The sequence below is a fragment of the Leptodactylus fuscus genome, chromosome 5 (genome assembly GCF_031893055.1).
Source record: "Leptodactylus fuscus isolate aLepFus1 chromosome 5, aLepFus1.hap2, whole genome shotgun sequence".
Lineage (NCBI taxonomy): Eukaryota > Metazoa > Chordata > Amphibia > Anura > Leptodactylidae > Leptodactylus > Leptodactylus fuscus.
The window spans coordinates 44,850,125-44,870,357 of record NC_134269.1 but is presented as its reverse complement, the minus strand read 5'-3'; the positions used below and the strand labels follow the sequence as shown (position 1 = coordinate 44,870,357).

The 20,233-nt window shown below is 44.1% G+C and overlaps 1 protein-coding gene across 1 annotated transcript in view; it reads left to right on the top strand.

Moving 5' to 3' along the window:
• Positions 1–18,204, top strand: part of LOC142202938 (disintegrin and metalloproteinase domain-containing protein 9-like) — a 35,566-nt gene extending 17,362 nt beyond the window's left edge. Inside the window, exons 11-21 of the mRNA XM_075273327.1 lie at positions 411–492; positions 601–737; positions 3,851–4,022; positions 5,610–5,702; positions 7,367–7,562; positions 8,715–8,817; positions 11,836–12,013; positions 13,701–13,781; positions 14,568–14,718; positions 14,764–14,894; positions 18,190–18,204. Of these exons, the coding sequence (XP_075129428.1) occupies positions 411–492; positions 601–737; positions 3,851–4,022; positions 5,610–5,702; positions 7,367–7,562; positions 8,715–8,817; positions 11,836–12,013; positions 13,701–13,781; positions 14,568–14,718; positions 14,764–14,894; positions 18,190–18,204 (1,339 nt within the window). The remainder of the gene's footprint in view (positions 1–410; positions 493–600; positions 738–3,850; positions 4,023–5,609; positions 5,703–7,366; positions 7,563–8,714; positions 8,818–11,835; positions 12,014–13,700; positions 13,782–14,567; positions 14,719–14,763; positions 14,895–18,189) is intronic.
• The last annotated feature ends 2,029 nt before the right edge of the window (positions 18,205–20,233 follow it).

Below are 20,233 nucleotides of genomic sequence, written 5' to 3'. Positions count from 1 at the left end.
TCTACCTGTCACCTTCTCACACTTGCCTATAGAGGTCTATGGAGAGGGGAGGGGGAGAAGAAGGCTTATGACAGCTAGTAATTGATTTATTGCTTCATTCTGTACAGTGACAACATTTTAGCAACAAGATAAAATCAAACAAGTTATCTTAGTTACTAAGTATGGGAGAACTTAGCAGCTGCATTATGAGTATCTTTTCTAGCAGCTTTGTTCTCCTCTCTTCTCCATAGACTTCTGTGTTGAAGTAACTCAGTTTGATAAGTGAAGTACAAATCATTTTTCTTCAAGATATATTACATTATATTCACTTGTACTCTTCAGGCATGAAAAGTTGTTTAATAATCGGAGGTAAGTTTTTAACATGGAAAGTCAATTTAGTGCATTAATAAATTGTATTGTGTGCATTGTAGGAGAGAACATAAGATGTCATCATCTGGACTGGCACGCTGGTGTGGGGCCTGTGACCCAGACAACTCAGCGTTTATTTCTGTGGTAATGAATATTTTGTTGTACTTGTTCTTCATCTGGTTCTGTACAGTTCAGGTTTGTCTGCCTTTTATATCTTTATGCTGTATTTTGGTCATTTTTTCTTTTCTGCAGATGGATCGTGATAAATTGGTAATAAGCTCTGCCACCTTTATACATGACTTAGGTCATGCTCTAGGAATGAAGCATGATGCGTTGGGATGTAGCTGCCAGTCTGGGAGACTACCTTGTGCTATGGCTGGAGAAGGCTTGTAAGTAGTAATAATGGCCATCTACGTCTAATGTCCATTCTCTTAATTGATATAAGCACTTAGTTATGTAGAGGACCTTTCACCAGTTAGAATCTTTAATAAGTACAGTTAATGTTGGTGTATGGTAATCTATTTAGGCCGCTGTCTTTGCTTCAAGTGCCCTGGGAGCAGGAGGCGCGATGTAGTGATGTCACTTACATTGCGCCTGTTACTCCTTAACTCCGAGACCAGAGAGGAGTGAACGGGGGAATGGGGAAAGGTGAGTATTAAGGTTTGTTTTTCTCTTTGATATATACAGTTGGCGACATGAAACCGTGAGGGCAATCTATGGGGTGGGAGGACATGATACTATGGGGGCAACCTGGGGAATGGGGGGACATGATACTGTGGGGGTAACTTGAGGGGGACATGACAGTGTGTGGGCATCGTGGGGGGGGCACATGACATTGTACAGGTGTACGGATAGGAATCTGGAGGTAACCTGGAAGGGGACATTTTGTATGGGGTCACTAGGGAGGCATTATATTGTGTGAGAGACACTAAGGGGCATTATACTATGTGGGTAGCATTATAATTTGTGCAGGTCAAGTATTTCTAAGTAGTGGTGATGAGGGGCCCAATTATGAAATCTTTGCACCAATGTGTTAAAATGGCCCTGAGCAGAGTCTGTTGAAGGATGAAAAAAAGCTGTAGTTTATGAAAGTGATGAACAGAAAAAAGTGGTCAATACAGAAAATAATAAGACACGATGTCTTTACATGGTTCGATAAGGGCTCGTTCACATCTGCGCCCGGTCTCCGTTCTGCAGGCTTCTGTTTCCTGCACAAAACAGAGGCAGGAGACAGAAACCTGCAGGACTCTTTCTCACCCATTCATTTGAATGGGTTTGAAAGCTGTCCGGCCATGAGGGGCGGTGAGTGTTTTATGCTCTCCGCCGCAAAACCGTTTTTTAAAAATCGGACACAGAGTCGGTTTAAAAAAAACGGTTTTGTGGCGGAGAGCATAAAACACTCACCGCCGCTCACGGCCGGACCCGGTCTGTGGTTTCCGTCTTCTTGCATGCAGAAGACGGAAACCACAGAACGGAGACCCGAACGCAGGTGTGAACCTAGCGTAATACTTACAATTAGTAATGTAGTGTTCGTTATATAATTCACTACTAATCTTAGGTTGAAATCAACATGTACAGGTTAACATGACTTTTAATGTCTTAACAACACTGTGGAACAAGAGTGTTATCTTGACTCTTTCAATGGGTTTACAATGGCTTTTGTTTTCTTCGGAGATAAGATATCACACTGCAGAAAGTCAAGTTAAAGAGTGTCACATCTATATAAGGGGTCAAGTTTAAAGGTGCTATACCAAACGTATCACCAATCCATAGGGTAGGCCATTGGGGTTTGATTTATGATGGTCCAACTGCTGGTATCTTCATTGACCACAAGGATGGTGGTCCTGAGTTCCTCCATATAAATGTCCAAGGAGACGCCAATGTTTGCTATCTTTGGCAGTCCCACAGTGATGAATGTAGTTGCTTCACGCATGTGTGAAGGTTATTCTCTTCATATGTAACATGGAGAAACTGGAGCCCTGTTCTTATGATCGGTAAGGGTTGTACTGGTTAGATCTCCATTGGTTAGACACTTATTACTTGTCCAATGTGTAAGTTTGAAATTTGGTACAAGCCCCTTCAACTAAGGCCTTTTGCTGATTCGCCTCAGCGGTCATGTGACCACTGAGGCCAATTAGCAGCTTAATGAGAACTCTGGAAGAGACCCATTCAGAAGAAGGACTGGAACACACCAGTAGGACACCAGAGACATTGGAGACAGGTGAGTATGCTTCTTTTTTTTTTTTCCACTGTCCCCCAGCTGATTTAAAAGTTAAAGGGGTTGTCCATTTCTGCCTGGACAACCCCTTTAAAGGGGATCTATCATTGGGGATATGCAATTTAAACTAATTTGGAAAGGCTATTCTACTCCTACCTTTGGTTCAGTTCTCAACACCGCCATTTTTTAAATAAATCCCTTTTCCCATGTAGAAAGCACAGGGGTCTCTAAACACAGCTTTGTCATGGCTTGAATGCCATCTCCTGGGCTGTTGCATCAAACCCCTTGCGATGTCCTGGTCCTCCTAGCTCATGTAGGTGTAGAATAAAGATGGCCGCCGAGCATATTCTCAATGCATACCCCAGCACCGCACCTCTCATGAGGCGACCTGAAGCAACCGCTTCAGGCGGCGCTATGCCGGGGCTCTGGGGTGGGGCGGCATTTTTGCCGTTCTATGCCAGTCCAGGACAAGCTGTCCTGGACTGGCTTAGTGTCACCGTCACCGAGCGGTGGATTGGGGCGGCCCTGTGGACGCAGCACTGCTCCAGCGGCCGCCCCTCACGCTTAGCAGAGAGCAGGTCCTCTCCCTGCCTGCTAACGCCGCCCGCTTCGTTCTGCTCTGTCCCCTCCACTCGGCTCTGCCCCCTCCGCTTGGCTCTGCCCCCTCCTCCCGGGAGGGGGGGGGGCGCTTTTTGACGTCCGCCTCAGGCACCACAAAGACTAGGTTCACCCCTGGCATACCCCCAATGATAGAGCCCCTTTAAAGGGGTTATGTCATGAAAAGCATTTATGCTGTATCCATAGGATGCGGGTCTGGCCACTGAGACCCCTAGAATAGTGTATCCTTCTCCTCTGCTCCTCATACAGCATGACTACAGGAAAATACACTAACAAGCTATCTCAGGTAATCCCATTAAAGGTTGAATATGCAGTCGGGGGATAGGACACCCCTTTCATGGGATTGGTGGGGGTCTCAGCGTTCAGACCCCATTCATCAGGTATTTATCCTCTGTACTGTGGATAGACGAGAAATACGTTTCATGGCATAACCCCTTTTAAAGCCACATATTGCAACCCTGGACGCAGTCTGACCTGGGATGTTGATATTGTTAGCTAAAATACTGAAACAGGTCCATACCAGTCCCCAATTTATATGTGGTACTGCAGCCCTGTCCTAGCTGACACACAAGACATAACACATGGACAGGTGTGGCTATTTTTCTGCAAGAAGGCAGTCCTGTGTTTGTAGACAGTTCCTTTAAGATGAATGCTGTTTTCCTACAGGCTGTCCTCTAGTTTTAGTGATTGCAGTGTTAGAGATATGGAGAAGTTCTATGCCAGTGACAACGCTTCTTGTCTGTGGAATGTCCCGGCCTCTGACGTCCCCTTTGAGACAGCTCAATGTGGCAACAACATACTAGAAACTGGGGAAGAATGTGACTGTGGCTTTGTACAGGTTTGTGCCTTCCTACTTATATTATAAATGTGGAAGTTTGTGTGTTTGGATGTTTGTTACTCAATCACACAAAATCGGCTGAACGGATTTGATTGAAATTTGGCACATAGATAGCATTTTATAACCTGGATTAACACATAGGCTACTTTTTATCCCGGTAAATGACATGGCTTCACGACTGTTATGAATTTATGTTCACATACTATTTTAAACTGTTCTTGGCAGCAGCTTATCTCATCTTCTGATAAAGTCAGGACTGTTATCTCTCTTTATAAACACTCAGCTAACACTCAGTCCATTGTGTACATGCTTTTGCATATTATCTGATCTGCTCAAGGCAACATGCTGACACACCGGATGGGAAAACACCTTTAATCCAAATTGGCAGTTTGCTACTTTTAAACATGCCTGGAAAAAGAAAATCTAATTTGTCGCAAACAACGAGAGCTATGAAGGAGCCAGAAGTCAACAGAGTTCTCCTCAAGCGGATAGCTTGACAGCTGCTGAAATGCCGGAGCAGGCGATTCATCGGCACCAACAACACGCTCATTATATGGCTTCCCAGGGAGCTGCTGAGATACTGGAACAATCACAGGCACAGCACGAGAAATAAGTTCAGCGGCAGGCCAGCTTTACAGCTGTCGAAAAGCCGAAACAGGCGGATCATTAACGTCAACAACACACTCATTATATGGCGTCCCAGCGAGCTGCTGAGATATTGGAGCAATCACAGGCACAGCGCGAGGATCAAGTTCAGCGGCAGGCCAGCTTGACAGCTGTCGAAATGCCGGAGCAGGCGGATGATCAACACCAAGAACACACTCATTATATGACGTCTCAGCGAGCTGCTGAAATACCAGAACAATCATGGGCACAGCGCAAGAAACAAGTTCAGCGGCAGGCCAGCTTGACAGTTGTCGAAATGCCGGAGTAGGCGGATGATCAACACCAAGAACACACTCATTATATGACGTCTCAGCGAGCTGCTGAGATACCAGAACAATCATGGGCACAGCGCAAGAAACAAGTTCAGCGGCAGGCCAGCTTGACAGCTGTCGAAACGTCGGAGCAGGCAGATCATCCACACCAACAACACGCTCATTATATAGCGTCCCAGCGAGCTGTTGAGATATCGGTACAATCACAGGCACGGTGTGAGGAACAAATTCAACAGCAGGACAGCTTGAGAGCTGACAAAATGCTGGAGCAGGCAAACCATCGATGGCAGCAATTTGCTGAATATAGGCAGATCATCCACTCCAACAACCCGCAAACGAAGTTGCAAGCAGAGGCTAGTTATTAATAAATCTGCCCACACACACACACAAAAAAAAGCCCTTTTATTTTCCCAAAGATTTGGGTAAAAACATTTGGTGTCACTGAAATCATGTTGATCCATAGAATACAGCTGACACACGGCTCTGTGAATAAAAAAGTTATGGTTTTTGGAAGACGGGGAGTCAAGAGTGAAAATCAAAAAAAGCCTGCAGTAGGAAGGGGTTAAAAACTCCTCCAATGCTTTGATAGTTTTTTTTTTTTTTTTTATTAACTTGCCTGCCTACTAATTTACTGTACTATTATTTACAGGAATGTCAAAATAATTTGTGCTGTAACCCAGTAACCTGTAAACTGAAGGAGAACGCAACATGTTTATCAGGACCATGCTGCCACAAGTGTAAGGTGAGGATCATCAGTTCAGATGAGAGTCATGTAGACTATGGTAATATAATAGGGTCATATTAGGATATATGGGTATCTTATAGAGGCCCACTGCTATATACACCATCTCTACACCAGACAGTAGATATAATATACCAAGTACGTCCATTTCTTACATCAAAGATCTGAAAGTTTCAGCACTCATTGGACAGTGACAGAACATGTAGGCACATACTTCTTGACAAAAGGAAATGGAGACCATTCATACAATTCCAGTGCCAAGAATAAAAAACAAAAGCAATGGCACAACACAGAGATATACACTCACCGGCCACTTTATTAGGTACACCATGCTAGTAACGGGTTGGACCCCCTTTTGCCTTCAGAACTGCCTCAATTCTTCGTGGCATAGATTCAACAAGGTGCTGGAAGCATTCCTCAGAGATTTTGGTCCATATTGACATGATGGCATCACACAGTTGCCGCAGATTTGTCGGCTGCACATCCATGATGCGAATCTCCCGTTCCACCACATCCCAAAGATGCTCTATTGGATTGAGATCTGGTGACTGTGGAGGCCATTGGAGTACAGTGAACTCATTGTCATGTTCAAGAAACCAGTCTGAGATGATTCCAGCTTTATGACATGGCGTATTATCCTGCTGAAAGTAGCCATCAAATGTTGGGTACATTGTGGTCATAAAGGGATGGACATGGTCAGCAACAATACTCAGGTAGGCTTTGGCGTTGCAACGATGCTCAATTGGTACCAAGGGGCCCAAAGAGTGCCAAGAAAATATTCCCCACACCATGACACCACCACCACCAGCCTGAACCGTTGATACAAGGCAGGATGGATCCATGCTTTCATGTTGTTGACGCCAAATTCTGACCCTACCATCCGAATGTCGCAGCAGAAATCGAGACTCATCAGACCAGGCAACGTTTTTCCAATCTTCAATTGTCCAATTTCGATGAGCTTGTGCAAATTGTAGCCTCAGTTTCCTGTTCTTAGCTGAAAGGAGTGGCACCCGGTGTGGTCTTCTGCTGCTGTAGCCCATCTGCCTCAAAGTTCGACATACTGTGCGTTCAGAGATGTTCTTCTGGCTACCTTGGTTGTAACGGGTGGCTATTTCAGTCACTGTTGCCTTTCTATCAGCTCGAACCAGTCTGGCCATTCTCCTCTGACCTCTGGCATCAACAGCGCATTTCCGCCCACAGAACTGCCGCTCACTGGATGTTTTTTCTTTTTCGGACCATTCTCTGTAAACCCTAGAGATGGTTGTGCGTGAAAATCCCAGTAGATCAGCAGTTTCTGAAATACTCAGACCAGCCCTTCTGGCACCAACAACCATGCCACGTTCAAAGGCACTCAAATCACCTTTCTTCCCCATACTGATGCTCGGTTTGAACTGCAGGAGATTGTCTTGACCATGTGTACATGCCTAAATGCACTGAGTTGCCGCCATGTGATTGGCTGATTAGAAATTAAGTGTTAACGAGCAGTTGGACAGGTGTACCTAATAAAGTGGCCGGTGAGTGTAAGTAAAGATGCTCCTGAGTTATTTTAGGGGGAATACTGTTATATAAAGAATCCACCACCTGCAAAATTGCTTTAAAATGTCTTATATGCAGCAAGGATTACAGCCACTGCTAGAGAGATGATTCTTTGTATCCATTTTTAGTTTGCACTTGAAGGGACAGCATGCAGACTTCCCAGCACAGAGTGTGACCTTGCAGAATACTGTGATGGTAAATCCAGCGCCTGCCCTACAGACGTATATCACCAGGATGGTACACCGTGCAAAGATGGACAGTCTGTGTGCTACAAGAAAAACTGCTATGATTACAATGAACATTGCCAAAGGTTATTTGGGAAAGGTACGCCGATTCCATCTGCTTATGTTGTTTGTGCCAATAATTGCAGCTACTCTCCCTCCAGGGGCATAGCTGGCACCAGTGGTGGCCTAAGAAACAATAGTACAAATTAATTTTAATAGCAATGGTCACATTTATGATGTTGGTGCATCCTACAGGTTTTCAAATCAGTGGTACGCCATAGGCCCGCTTCACATCTGCGCATAGGTTTCTGTTTGGGGAGTCCGCTTGGGGACCCCCTGAACAAAAACTTAGTCCGCATAAAAAGTGCTTTTCTTAGGAAACCAGCAGACCCCATAGACTATAATGAGGTCCGTGTGGTTTCCGCACGAAAAATGCAGAGAGAAAAGTGTTGCTTGTGGAACAGAATGGCCCAAACGCAGATGTGAACCGGGCCTTAGGCCTCAAGCACACAACCGAGTATGCAGACCAGGGTTCTTCCGATGAGAGGGTCCGATGCTCTGTTCCAGTGATTATAAAGCAGGTCCAATCCTGCTCGGAGAGTAGTGACAGTACTTGTAGTAGCTCCCCCTAGTGGCAGCCTCATAACAATGCTCATAGTGCTTATCTCCCATGGTCTAGATCAGTATTTCACAACCATTTCCAACTCAGGACACCCCTGGAAAAAAAAAAATCCTCATGGCACCCCTACCAAATAATTTTGACCAAAAGACAAAAAAACATTCTATGGACACATAAGGCATTGTATGAAGTCATGTAGTCCCAACCAGAGTGTTGTAGGCCTCTGGCTGTTCCAAGGCACCCCTGTTGGGAATCGCTGGTTGAGATACATAGAGGTCCTCATAGCCAGGTTCATTGTAGATCCTACATTATAATATATCACAGCATTTGCCCTTTTCTCACAGTCTCTTCCATTAGAGATTAGCATATCTGTGTGCCAGGACGGCTCTATTCCAGTTTGTTTCTACTGGCACAGTACAGGACTTTGCTGCAGGATATATATCTGCCAGAATCATGTCCTATTGCAGTCATAGAAGTGATGTTATGAAGCTATATTCAGCTATATGACTGCTCCCTACAGTATAACATTTATGACAAGATCCCCTGCCTTATATAATATGCCTGATCTTGGTATGAGCATTTCTGGATTAATACTGTTTTATAACACGGCTGTGGTTATTTTCCCTCTTACAGGTGCCACGGTGGCTCCTCTTTCCTGTTTTCAGATTGTGAACACTGCTGGCGACAGGTTTGGAAACTGTGGCAGAGATGGCGAGTTGCCTGAGTGTGACATTGAGTATGTTATCATTGCTTATAAGATTTTAGCCTGGTTTCTATTTTGTGATTAGGGTCAGACCAAGGTTGCTGGAGGACACTTGACAAAAAAAATGGTCAGGGTTCCATCCTAATTAACAAGATAATAAGATAAGATAATCCTTTAATAGTCCCACAGTGGGGAAATTTCAGCATGTTACAGCAGCATAGATAATACAGATACAGGATAATAAACAATATTATATTACGGAAAAAGACATACATATGCTGAGAAAAAGAAGATATACTAGGAGTCCATAGCAGCTTCAGAAGAGAAGAAAGAAGGAAGACTTCAGAATCATTTAGTTCTCTGTGTGGTGTGATCTTCGCTTGGTCTGATGTAGATTATACAGCCTGAGCATGGTTGGAAGGAAGGACCTGCGATAGCGCTCCCTCTCACACTTGGGGTGAAGCAGACGGTCACTTACAGTGCTGCCAAGTGCCATCAAGGTCCAATACATGGGGTGGGATTTGTTCTCCCGCATGGAGGTTACTACGGACAGATTCCTTCTATCACCCACCACCTGTACTGGGTCCAAGGGGCTCCCCAGGACAGAGCTGATCCTTCTGATCAGCCTGTCAAGTCTGTTTCTGTCCCTGGTTGATATACTGCTCCCCCAGCAGGCTACACCGAAAAAATGGCTGCAGCAACCACAGAGTTGAAAAAGGCCCTGGACTCCAAAGGCCCTCAGCCTCTTGAGCAGGTAGAGTCTGCTGTGACCCTTTCTGTGCAGCGCACTCAGGTGATCAGCCCAGTCTAGTTTATTATTGAGGCGCACCCCCAGGTACTTATAGGTCCTGACTATCTCAATGCATGTCCCTTGGATCTCCACCAGGGTCGGAGCACTTCTCTGTTTACTAAAGTCCACCGCCATCTCCTTGGTCTTCCCAGCATTAATCCTGAGATGGTTCTGCTGGCACAATTCCACAAATTCCCGGTTTAAGTCTTTGTATTCCCTATCGTCACCATCAGTGATAAGGCCTACTATTGCAGAGTCATCGGAGTACTTCTGTAAGTAACAGCTGGAGGAGTTGTGCCTACAGTCCGCAGTGTACAGTGTGAAGAGAAATGGGGCAAGAACTGTACCTTGTACCAAAGTACTGGATGTACCAATAATGTGAAGGTAGTTTTTAGGGAGTTTGATGTAAAAATCCAAATATAAAACATTTTTCCAATATACGTATCTTATAATATTCTTCTGCCCCTACCTCCCAACTCCTTATTTAGAGCAGGGTGTCAGGATATCTTGTTCATGGCTTCTAAACATGGAAACGGATCATACATACTGTAGTGACATGTGTGGCGATAAACATGCATCCTTGGCCATTGTATTTCTTTTAGATGGCAATGCAGGTAGCTGGGACATCAGAGACCTCAGTAGATAGATAGATAGATAGATAGATAGATAGATAGATAGATAGATAGATAGATAGATAGGAGATAGATAGATAGATAGATAGATAGATAGATAGATAGGAGATAGATAGATAGATAGATAGATAGATAGATAGGAGATAGATAGATAGATAGATAGATAGATAGGAGATAGATAGATACACTCACCGGCCACTTTATTAGGTACACCATGCTAGTAACGGGTTGGACCCCCTTTTGCCTTCAGAACTGCCTCAATTCTTTGTGGCATAGATTCAACAAGGTGCTGGAAGCATTCCTCAGAGATTTTGGTCCATATTGACATGATGGCATCACACAGTTGCCGCAGATTTGTCGGCTGCACATCCATGATGCGAATCTCCCGTTCCACCACATCCCAAAGATGCTCTATTGGATTGAGATCTGGTGACTGTGGATGCCATTGGAGTACAGTGAACTCATTGTCATGTTCAAGAAACCAGTCTGAGATGATTCCAGCTTTATGACATGGCATTGCATTATCCTGCTGAAAGTAGCCATCAGATGTTGGGTACATTGTGGTCATAAAGGGATGGACATGGTCAGCAACAATACTCAGGTAGGCTTTGGCGTTGCAACGATGCTCAATTGGTACCAAGGGGCCCAAAGAGTGCCAAGAAAATATTCCCCACACCATGACACCACCACCACCAGCCTGAACCGTTGATACAAGGCAGGATGGATCCATGCTTTCATGTTGTTGACGCCAAATTCTGACCCTACCATCCGAATGTCGCAGCAGAAATCGAGACTCATCAGACCAGGCAACGTTTTTCCAATCTTCAATTGTCCAATTTCAATGAGCTTGTGCAAATTGTAGCCTCAGTTTCCTGTTCTTAGCTGAAAGGAGTGGCACCCGGTGTGGTCTTCTGCTGCTGTAGCCCATCTGCCTCAAAGTTCGACGTACTGTGCGTTCACAGATGCTCTTCTGGCTACCTTGGTTGTAACGGGTGGCTATTTGAGTCACTGTTGCCTTTCTATCAGCTCGAACCAGTCTGGCCATTCTCCTCTGACCTCAACAACGCATTTCTGCCCACAGAACTGCCGCTCACTGGATGTTTTTTCTTTTTCGGACCATTCTCTGTAAACCCTAGAGATGGTTGTGCGTGAAAATCCCAGTAGATCAGCAGTTTCTGAAATACTCAGACCAGCCCTTCTGGTACCAACAACCATGCCACGTTCAAAGGCACTCAAATCACCTTTCTTCCCCATACTGATGCTCGGTTTGAACTGCAGGAGATTGTCTTGACCATGTCTACATGCCTAAATGCACTGAGTTGCCGCCATGTGATTGGCTGATTAGAAATTAAGTGTTAACGAGCAGTTGGACAGGTGTACCTAATAAAGTGGCCGGTGAGTTTAGATAGATGATAGATAGATAGATAGATAGATAGATAGATAGATAGATAGATAGGAGATAGATAGATAGATAGATAGATAGGAGATGGATAGATAGATAGATAGATAGATAGATAGATAGATAGATAGATAGATAGATATGTATTTGCATGCATCTATGTTGATGAGCTCAAACTAGAATATTGGATGAATATTTAATAACTAATTTTATGTTCCTTTCCTTGCCAGGGATGTAATGTGTGGACAGATCCAGTGCTTCAATGTGAGCAGAAACTTCTCTCATCCTGAACTGTCCTCCTACATAACAACCCCAGTAGGAGACGTGCTGTGCTGGGGTCTGGATTTCCATAAAGGATCCCATGACCAGGGCGCTGTGCCAGATGGAGCATTATGTGATATAGGAAAGGTATAGAATTATAAAAGTAACTAGTGCGTATCCAGACACAGAAATAGACGTTTCTTAAAATAGAGATATTGCATAGCAAGATCATCTTTCTACATGTAACACAAATGAATGCAGGCATTACAGGACTACTAATTGCATTGTGCCCACAATTTTTCTTTAGAAAATATTTTGTATTTGATCATCAGCTGTTTTGTTGTTTTCACTTATTTTTCTGTTTAATTAGGGAAGAAAAATATTTTGGCATTTGGAAACTGTCAGCAAGCATGTTGACATGTTAACTACTGCTGGATCTTGCCATGGATTTGTATTTGTTCTAATTATTGTCTTGGTGAATACCTAAGAAAACGTGACTTCTTATGTTATGTTCATATTTGTGGCACTTTGTCTGTTGTTCTGGTCCATCAGAGGATTGGAGCAACAGACACACGGACCACTAAAATGGAAACACCAACGCCGTCAGATGGACCCCTTTAACTATAATAGGATCTGCCAGGCAGCGCCGCACCTCTCATGAGGCGACCTGAAGCGACGGGGGGGCGGCATTTTTGCTGGACTGGCTTAGCATCACCGTCACCGAGCGGTGGATTGGGACAGCCCTGTGGATGCAGCACTGCTCCAGCGGCTGCCCCTCACGCTTAGCAGAGAGCAGGTCCTCTCCTTGCCTGCTCTCTGCCTGCTAACGCCGCCCGCTATGCGCCCTCCGCTCTGATCCGCCCCCTCTGCTCCACCCCCTCAACTCGGCTCTGCCCCCTGGGGGGGGGGGGGCTTTCTGACGTCCGCCTCAGGCATCACAAAGAATAGGCTCACCCCTGCTGCCAGGTATCTGTTCTTTTAGCTTGAGGCCCCACATTGCTAAGGGGTCATATCCTCGAAACGCGTAGGCTTATTCGTCCTTCTGTCCCGTCTGCACAAGGACATATCCATCAACTGCTCTTCCAAGAACAATATATATATATTTTTAACTTGGAGCATGTCTCCACAATAAAATTTGGAATTTTTTTTTAAGAAAACGTATCATCCGGCGTGCTGAGACTACTTCAATTTGTTACTGATATTTATTTTATATATATATATATATATATATATATATATATATATATATTGTAAAAGCGGGTGCTTGGGGCTGGTTGTTAGGCAAGTAAAATACACGTGAAGCTTGGTCTTCAGGTTCAACGGATGTTCGGTTTATTAAGAGCAAATTCACAAAGTTCAACATAAACAGCTTTCTTCAGCAACAAAGGAAAAGAAAAGGCTTACTTCAGCCACAAGGCAATGCAGTCCATAAACTTAACAGGCTGGCCCTTCTGGTTCTCCTCAGCTATACTGGGTTTGGGTCCTCAGCTCTCAACAGCAGCAGCAACAATGAAAGTCAGAGACACACCCAACTGTTGGACAGGGTTTAAAGCTCCCACTGCTGCTATTACCAAACCCTGGGATAGAGCATCGGGCCCGGGTCTACCAACAAACCCCAAAACCTGGACATGGATTTGTCCCTCACCAGGTGGAGAGGAGCCATCTCAATGGGATATATCTCCCCTCCACAACCATTCCCACTGCCTGCCTACAATATATATATATATATATATATATATATATATATATTATTATTATTATTATATATATGTATTATTACATTCTGAATACAGTTCTCTAACATTACACTTAGTCACATTATTTCTTTGTTAAGTTTTGTTTTCACAGAAAATGTGTGGATTTGACTGTACTAGAATATGACTGTGACACAAAGAACAAGTGTGGCGGAAAAGGGGTAAGTAGAGGGCAAGGTCAATACCATAGAGGCCTACCGTGCGGCTGCTAGGTCCGTCTTAATCTCAACTGCTTTGCCACTGGGTGGTCCAGGACTTCATATGTGCCATTCATGCTACATTCATCATCCATGTGCTAGCCATTGTATTACTGACTCCTTAATCACACAACCATTGTTTTAACAGTCCATGTGAAGGGTACAAGAAAAATTAGAGCCTGCTATTTCACGGACCGGTTTCATAGATCCCTCAATAGACTCATGTCAAAACAGTAGCACTGTCGTGTAAATGAGGGGTACTCCAGAGGAACTGCATTGTAAGCAAAAAGAGGCAAGGGAATTTGACCAAAGGTCTTGGAAAGGGTTTGTGTGGGAGAAGACTCAACAGGTCCTTCTGTCCTGGGTGGTTTACTACAACTTCATCCATTCAAGTGAATAAGATTGAGCTGCAATAACAGGTACAGCAACTACTAAAAGCGCAGGGCTATGCCTGGTCAACAATTAAAGGGAGTATGCCCCCTTAAATTAGTACATTGTGGCTATGCCATGAGCTAGACCCTACCAATCTTATGTTGATGGCCTATCCTAAGGACTGCACACATGTAGAGTCACAACTTTTCTATTTGGTCACCTCTTATATGAGTCTCATATGAGTATCCATAGATGTGACAACCATGATATTTTTAATGGTAAAGCTGCAAGGACTAAGCACACAAGTAGGGTGATATGTTTTATATGGTTACATATTAAGCATAATAAACAACATATAACACTATGGTTATGGTTAAGGTATGCAATAATAGGAAGAACTGTCACTGTGATATGGAATGGGCCCCTCCGCACTGCAACAGGCGCGGCTATGGAGGAAGTGTAGATAGTGGACCACTAACCAAGAACTCCTTCATCAGATACAGCCCACCAAAAGAAGGAAAGTCTGCAGGTAAACATACTATGCCGCATGCATGTTCCTCAATTAACCATTAAGGAAACATGTCATGTAAATGTGGGACATTAAACCAACAACAGGTCCTTATGGACCACTGGTTTGGTTTCCCAAGTATCTTGTTTGTGTCTGGGAAAAGAGGGAGGAAAAAAGAGGAAGAAGAGATGAGTCTGGTGAGTCTCATGGGACTCATCTCATGCGCACTGAAGACTGGGCAGAAGAACTCAGCATTATTATGTATGTGCCCGTGTTCTGGCACATGGGCAGTGAAACTGAGATGTACTATCTCAGCTTCAGTGAACAATCTGCGTGCAGAAGGAGAACTAGTAGCCAGATGAGTATAAACATATTTGTAGGAACTTGACTATATAGATATATGAAACATTAAACCATTGGACCAGGATCTGTTGTTGGTTTAGTGCACCAAATGTACCCTTTAGGCTGAGGCCGCACATTGCAGAAACGCAGCTTTTTTTGTTGCAGATTTTGCTGCGTTTTTTTGAGTCAAAGCCAAGAGTGGATTGAGCAGAAAGGAGAAGTATAAGGGCCTCCTATATATTTCCCACTCCTTTTGTAGGCACACTTGGCTTTGGCTCAAAAAATCTTAGTAAAATCTGTAACAGAAAAAGCTGCATTTCCACAACGTAGGGCCATAGCCCAAGGTCGGGGCCCCACGAGCCGGAAACAGCATGATATGGCTGCAGCAGAAACGCCGCGGGATAAATTGCGGCGGTTTACAGTATCTGCAAAGTGGATGGGATTCATGCGAATCCCATGCCCACTTTGCATTTCAAACTGTAGCCTGGACACTCTGCGATTTCCAAAACCGGCGCGGTTATGGAATTCACAGCATGTCAATTATATCTACAGAAAGGCCGGCGGCTTCCCCGTAGATATAATGGTAACAAAAAGTCTGCGGAGGAAAATGCTGTGAACTTTCTGTTCAAAGCGCTGCAGGAAGAACCGTGATGCGTTCCCACTGCGGTTTTTCCCTCAGCGTTTTAGCGCTGCGTATCATCCCGTGGGGCCTTAGCCTAAAAGAGATTTCCCCCTATAGTAGTGAAATAAATACCAGTATCTACAGTCCTATGAAAAAGTTTGGGCACCCCTATTAATCTTAATCATTTTTAGTTCTAAATATTTTGGTATTTGCAACAGCCATTTCAGTTTGATATATCTAATAACTGATGGACACAGTAATATTTCAGGATTGAAATGAGGTTTATTGTACTAACAGAAAATGCGCAATATGCATTAAACCAAAATTTGACCGGTGCAAAAGTATGGGCACCTCAACAGAAAAGTGACATTAATATTTAGTACATCCTCCTTTTGCAAAGATAACAGCCTCTAGTCGCTTCCTGTAGCTTTTAATCAGTTCCTGGATCCTGGATAAAGGTATTTTGGACAAACAATTCAAGTTCAGTTAAGTTAGATGGTCGCCGAGCATGGACAGCCCGCTTCAAATCATCCCACAGATGTTCAATGATATTCAGGTCTGGGGACTGGGATGGCCATTCCAGAACATTGTAATTGTTCCTCTGCATGAATGCCTGAGGATTTGGAGCGGTGTTTTGGATCATTGTCTTGCTGAAATATCCATCCCCGGCGTAACTTCAACTTCGTCACTGATTCTTGAACATTATTCTCAAGAATCTGCTGATACTTAGTGGAATCCATGCGACCCTCAACTTTAACAAGATTCCCGATGCCGGCATTGGCCACACAGCCCCAAAGCATGATGGAACCTCCACCAAATTTTACAGTGGGTAGCAAGTGTTTTTCTTGGAATGCTGTTTCTTTTTGGACGCCATGCATAACGCCTTTTTTTATAACCAAACAACTCAATTTTTGTTTCCAAAATGAAGCTGCCTTGTCCAAATGTGCTTTTTCATACCTCAGGCAACTCTATTTGTGGCGTACGTGCAGAAACGGCTTCTTTCTCATCACTCTCCCATACAGCTTCTATTTGTGCAAAGTGCGCTGTATAGTTGACCGATGCACAGTGACACCATCTGCAGCAAGATGATGCTGCAGCTCTTTGGAGGTGGTCTGTGGATTGTCCTTGACTGTTCTCACCATTCTTCTTCTCTGCCTTTCTGATATTTTTCTTGGCCTGCCACTTCTGGGCTTAACAAGAACTGTCCCTGTGGTCTTCCATTTTCTTACTATGTTCCTCACAGTGGAAACTGACAGGTTAAATCTCTGAGACAACGTTTTGTATACTTCCCCTGAACAACTATGTTGAACAATCTTTGTTTTCAGATCATTTGAGAGCTGGCTGTCCATGTTCGGTGACCATCAAACTTAACTGAACTTGAATTGTTTTGTAGAAAGAAATGGTCCAAAATACCTTCATCCAGGATCCAGGAACTGATTAAAAGCTACAGGAAGCGACTAGAGGCTGTTATCTTTGCAAAAGGAGGATGTACTAAATATTAATGTCACTTTTCTGTTGAGGTGCCCATACTTTTGCACCGGTCAAATTTTGGTTTAATGCATATTGCACATTTTCTGTTAGTACAATAAACCTCATTTCAATCCTGAAATATTACTGTGTCCATCAGTTATTAGATATATCAAACTGAAATGGCGGCTGCAAACACCAAAATATTTAGAACTAAAAATGATTAATATTAATAGGGGTGCCCAAACTTTTTCACAGGACTGTATATCCTTAAAGGGATTCTATTATTAGAATCTTACTACCACATGAGAATAGCCTTAAGAAAGGCAATTCTTCCCCTACCTTTAGAATTCTTCTCCGCGCTGCTGTTCCATTGATATTCTCAGTTTTCAACGTATGCAAATAAGTCGGACATGCGCAGTCGGCGCTTTTGGATCAAGACGCGGTGAAGAGGTGGTCTCGAGAAGAAGATACAAGACGTCGCTGGAGAGTCTTCTGGCAGCACAGGGGATGCCCTTTCTTAAGGCTATTCCAATGTGGTGGTAAGTCAAAAACGGATTCTAATGATAGATTCTGTAAATCATTTCACTGGGTTTTTTGAAGCAAACTGACGGTGTCCGTATGCGGCCTTTCCACAGTAAAAAAAAACAAACATTTTTTTGCACAGTTACAAAGTCAGAAATACAGGACTTTGTGTCCATGCAAAAAAAAATAGTTTTACCGCGGAGAGGCCGCATATGGATACCATCAGTTTGCTTCAACACCCAGTGAAATGAATAGGTTTTTAAACTGTCCCCTAATGCAGTTTTTCCGGGGATTTAGGTGGAAACCCAAAAGGTGGACAGTGGTGCAAGTGTGAACACCGCATTAGATGGTCATCTGTTCCTGGCAGAGTCCTTCGTCATATATCTAATGTGTATGGTCAGCTTACACCTCTTGCACAGGTCGAAGGGTTTGTAGTATCCTAGAAAGTTGCTATTAATTTGTGTAAAGTGCTGAAATGCTGAAACTACATTTCCCTACCGTCGATTACTTACTAATGTATTTTTTCTTTTTTTCAGCTTCCAATGGGGTAAAGAACTGGGACGTAACGTTAACCCTTGCTTGCCCTGCTATCCTGATTACAGCCTATGTTATAGTATCTAAAATATGTATCTTCAATCTGTAACATCATTTTTTTCTATTATATATTGTTTATGGTTACTGTAAAATATTATTGCAGGAAATAATAGCTTTATACACCATAGTTCTAGGAAAATCCATTCTGCTGTCAGATTATTAAAATAATTGGGAATACGTTTACTCGCAGTCATTTTTCATTGGGACTCAAACTGTTCTTACCGTGTATCTCAGTCTGACTTCTACAGGCCATCAACACAATACTGGAAACTTCTCAACATATAGGCTAGGGCTATAAAGCGACTTTGGTCGCGACTCCTGGCGCACAACAGAAGGTCACCATGTCACCCTGCGACTTTTGCATTCAAGATAGAAGTCGCAGGGTGACACTGCAAACTTGGGTCATACAATGGGAGTTAGGGCCAAAGTCCCTGTGTGGTCCCAGCTTTACTAGCAGTGAATATAAGTAAGAATGTTTTCAGAAATAGAAGGGTTAACAGTTTATTTTTGTTGATTAACAAAATGAAGTGAATGAAGAAAAGAGAAATGTAAATCCCATCAACATTTGGTGTGACCGCACCTTTCCTTCCATACATTATATGTCTCACCTTCCCATTCATGACGTGACAAAATATGAATAGAGCCTTAACAAAATCAGATGGCTAGTGCATGGATGGAAGACAAGGCAAGTACATGTCCACTGTGGTGAGGCCCATGAACAACATATGGCTATACCAGTCACATGGCTAGTGCAGGGGTGAGAGGGGAGGCAATTGGGCTGGTTGCTGGGTCAAGGTTGAATGGATTTGGGGGGAGCAAAAAAGCCACACTGTGGCCAGCAAACACATTCATACCCCAGGACCGTGTACTTGTCCCTGAAAAAATATCATTTTCAAGGCCAGTGTACATGTGAGGGTAATCTGTTTTCATTGACCCCTACTGAGGGATCTAAGGAAAATAGAAATGGCATATTATATTATTTAACAGATGGGTGACAGAGACCATTACATAAATGGCCTTGTGAATAGATCCGGAAACCAATGCAGTGTGAATGTGAATGGGGAAAGGACAGCATACTTCCAACAGGCCCGAGGGGTCAGACAGGGCTGTAGCCTGAGCCCAACGCTCTTCAACATCTACATCAATGAACTGGCTACAGTCCTGGAGGCCTCACCCTGAATGACCGTAAGGTGAAGTTCCTACTATACGCCGACGACCGAGAAAGACCTCCAAGAAAGCCTGTCAGTGCTGGAAAAATTCAGCACCACATGGGCCCTACCCATCAACCACAAGAAAACCAAAGTCATGGTATTTCAGAAGAAGGGCCACAACAAAGCCCTCACCCCACAATTCACACTGAACGGCTCCACACTGGAGAAAACCAACAGCTACACCTACCTGGGGCTGGAGCTCAGCCAATCAGGAAGCTTCAAAGCAGCAATAGAAACCCTGAAAGCAAAAGCCTGCAGAACCTTCTACGCCATCAGGAGACAACTGTACCACCTCAAACCACCGGTGAGGGTCTGGCTGAAGATATTTGACGCAGTCATTGCTCCGATCCTTCTCTATGGCAGCGAGGTTTGGGGCCCAGCCACCTACCCAGACCAGACAAAATGGGACTGAAGCCCAACAGAGACCTTCCACCTGGAGTTCTGCAAATACCTGTTCCATGTCCACCGCAGGATCTCCAACATGACCTGCAGGGCAGAGCTAGGCAGACTCCCCCTATGGCTCACCATACAGAAGAGGGCGCTAGCTTTCCAGGCGCACATTCAGGGCAGCAACCCCGACTCCTACCACCACCAAGCATGGCTAAGCCACATAACTCGAAAAAAAACAGAAACCCCCAACCAAACAGCAGCCAACCACCAAACCAAAAACACCAACAGACGATGACCATGGCCCAAATAAATGCGACCACAGAGGCAAACAGAGACCAATCCCTACAAAGAGACTACACCATGGCCACCTACCTGGAGAGAATAC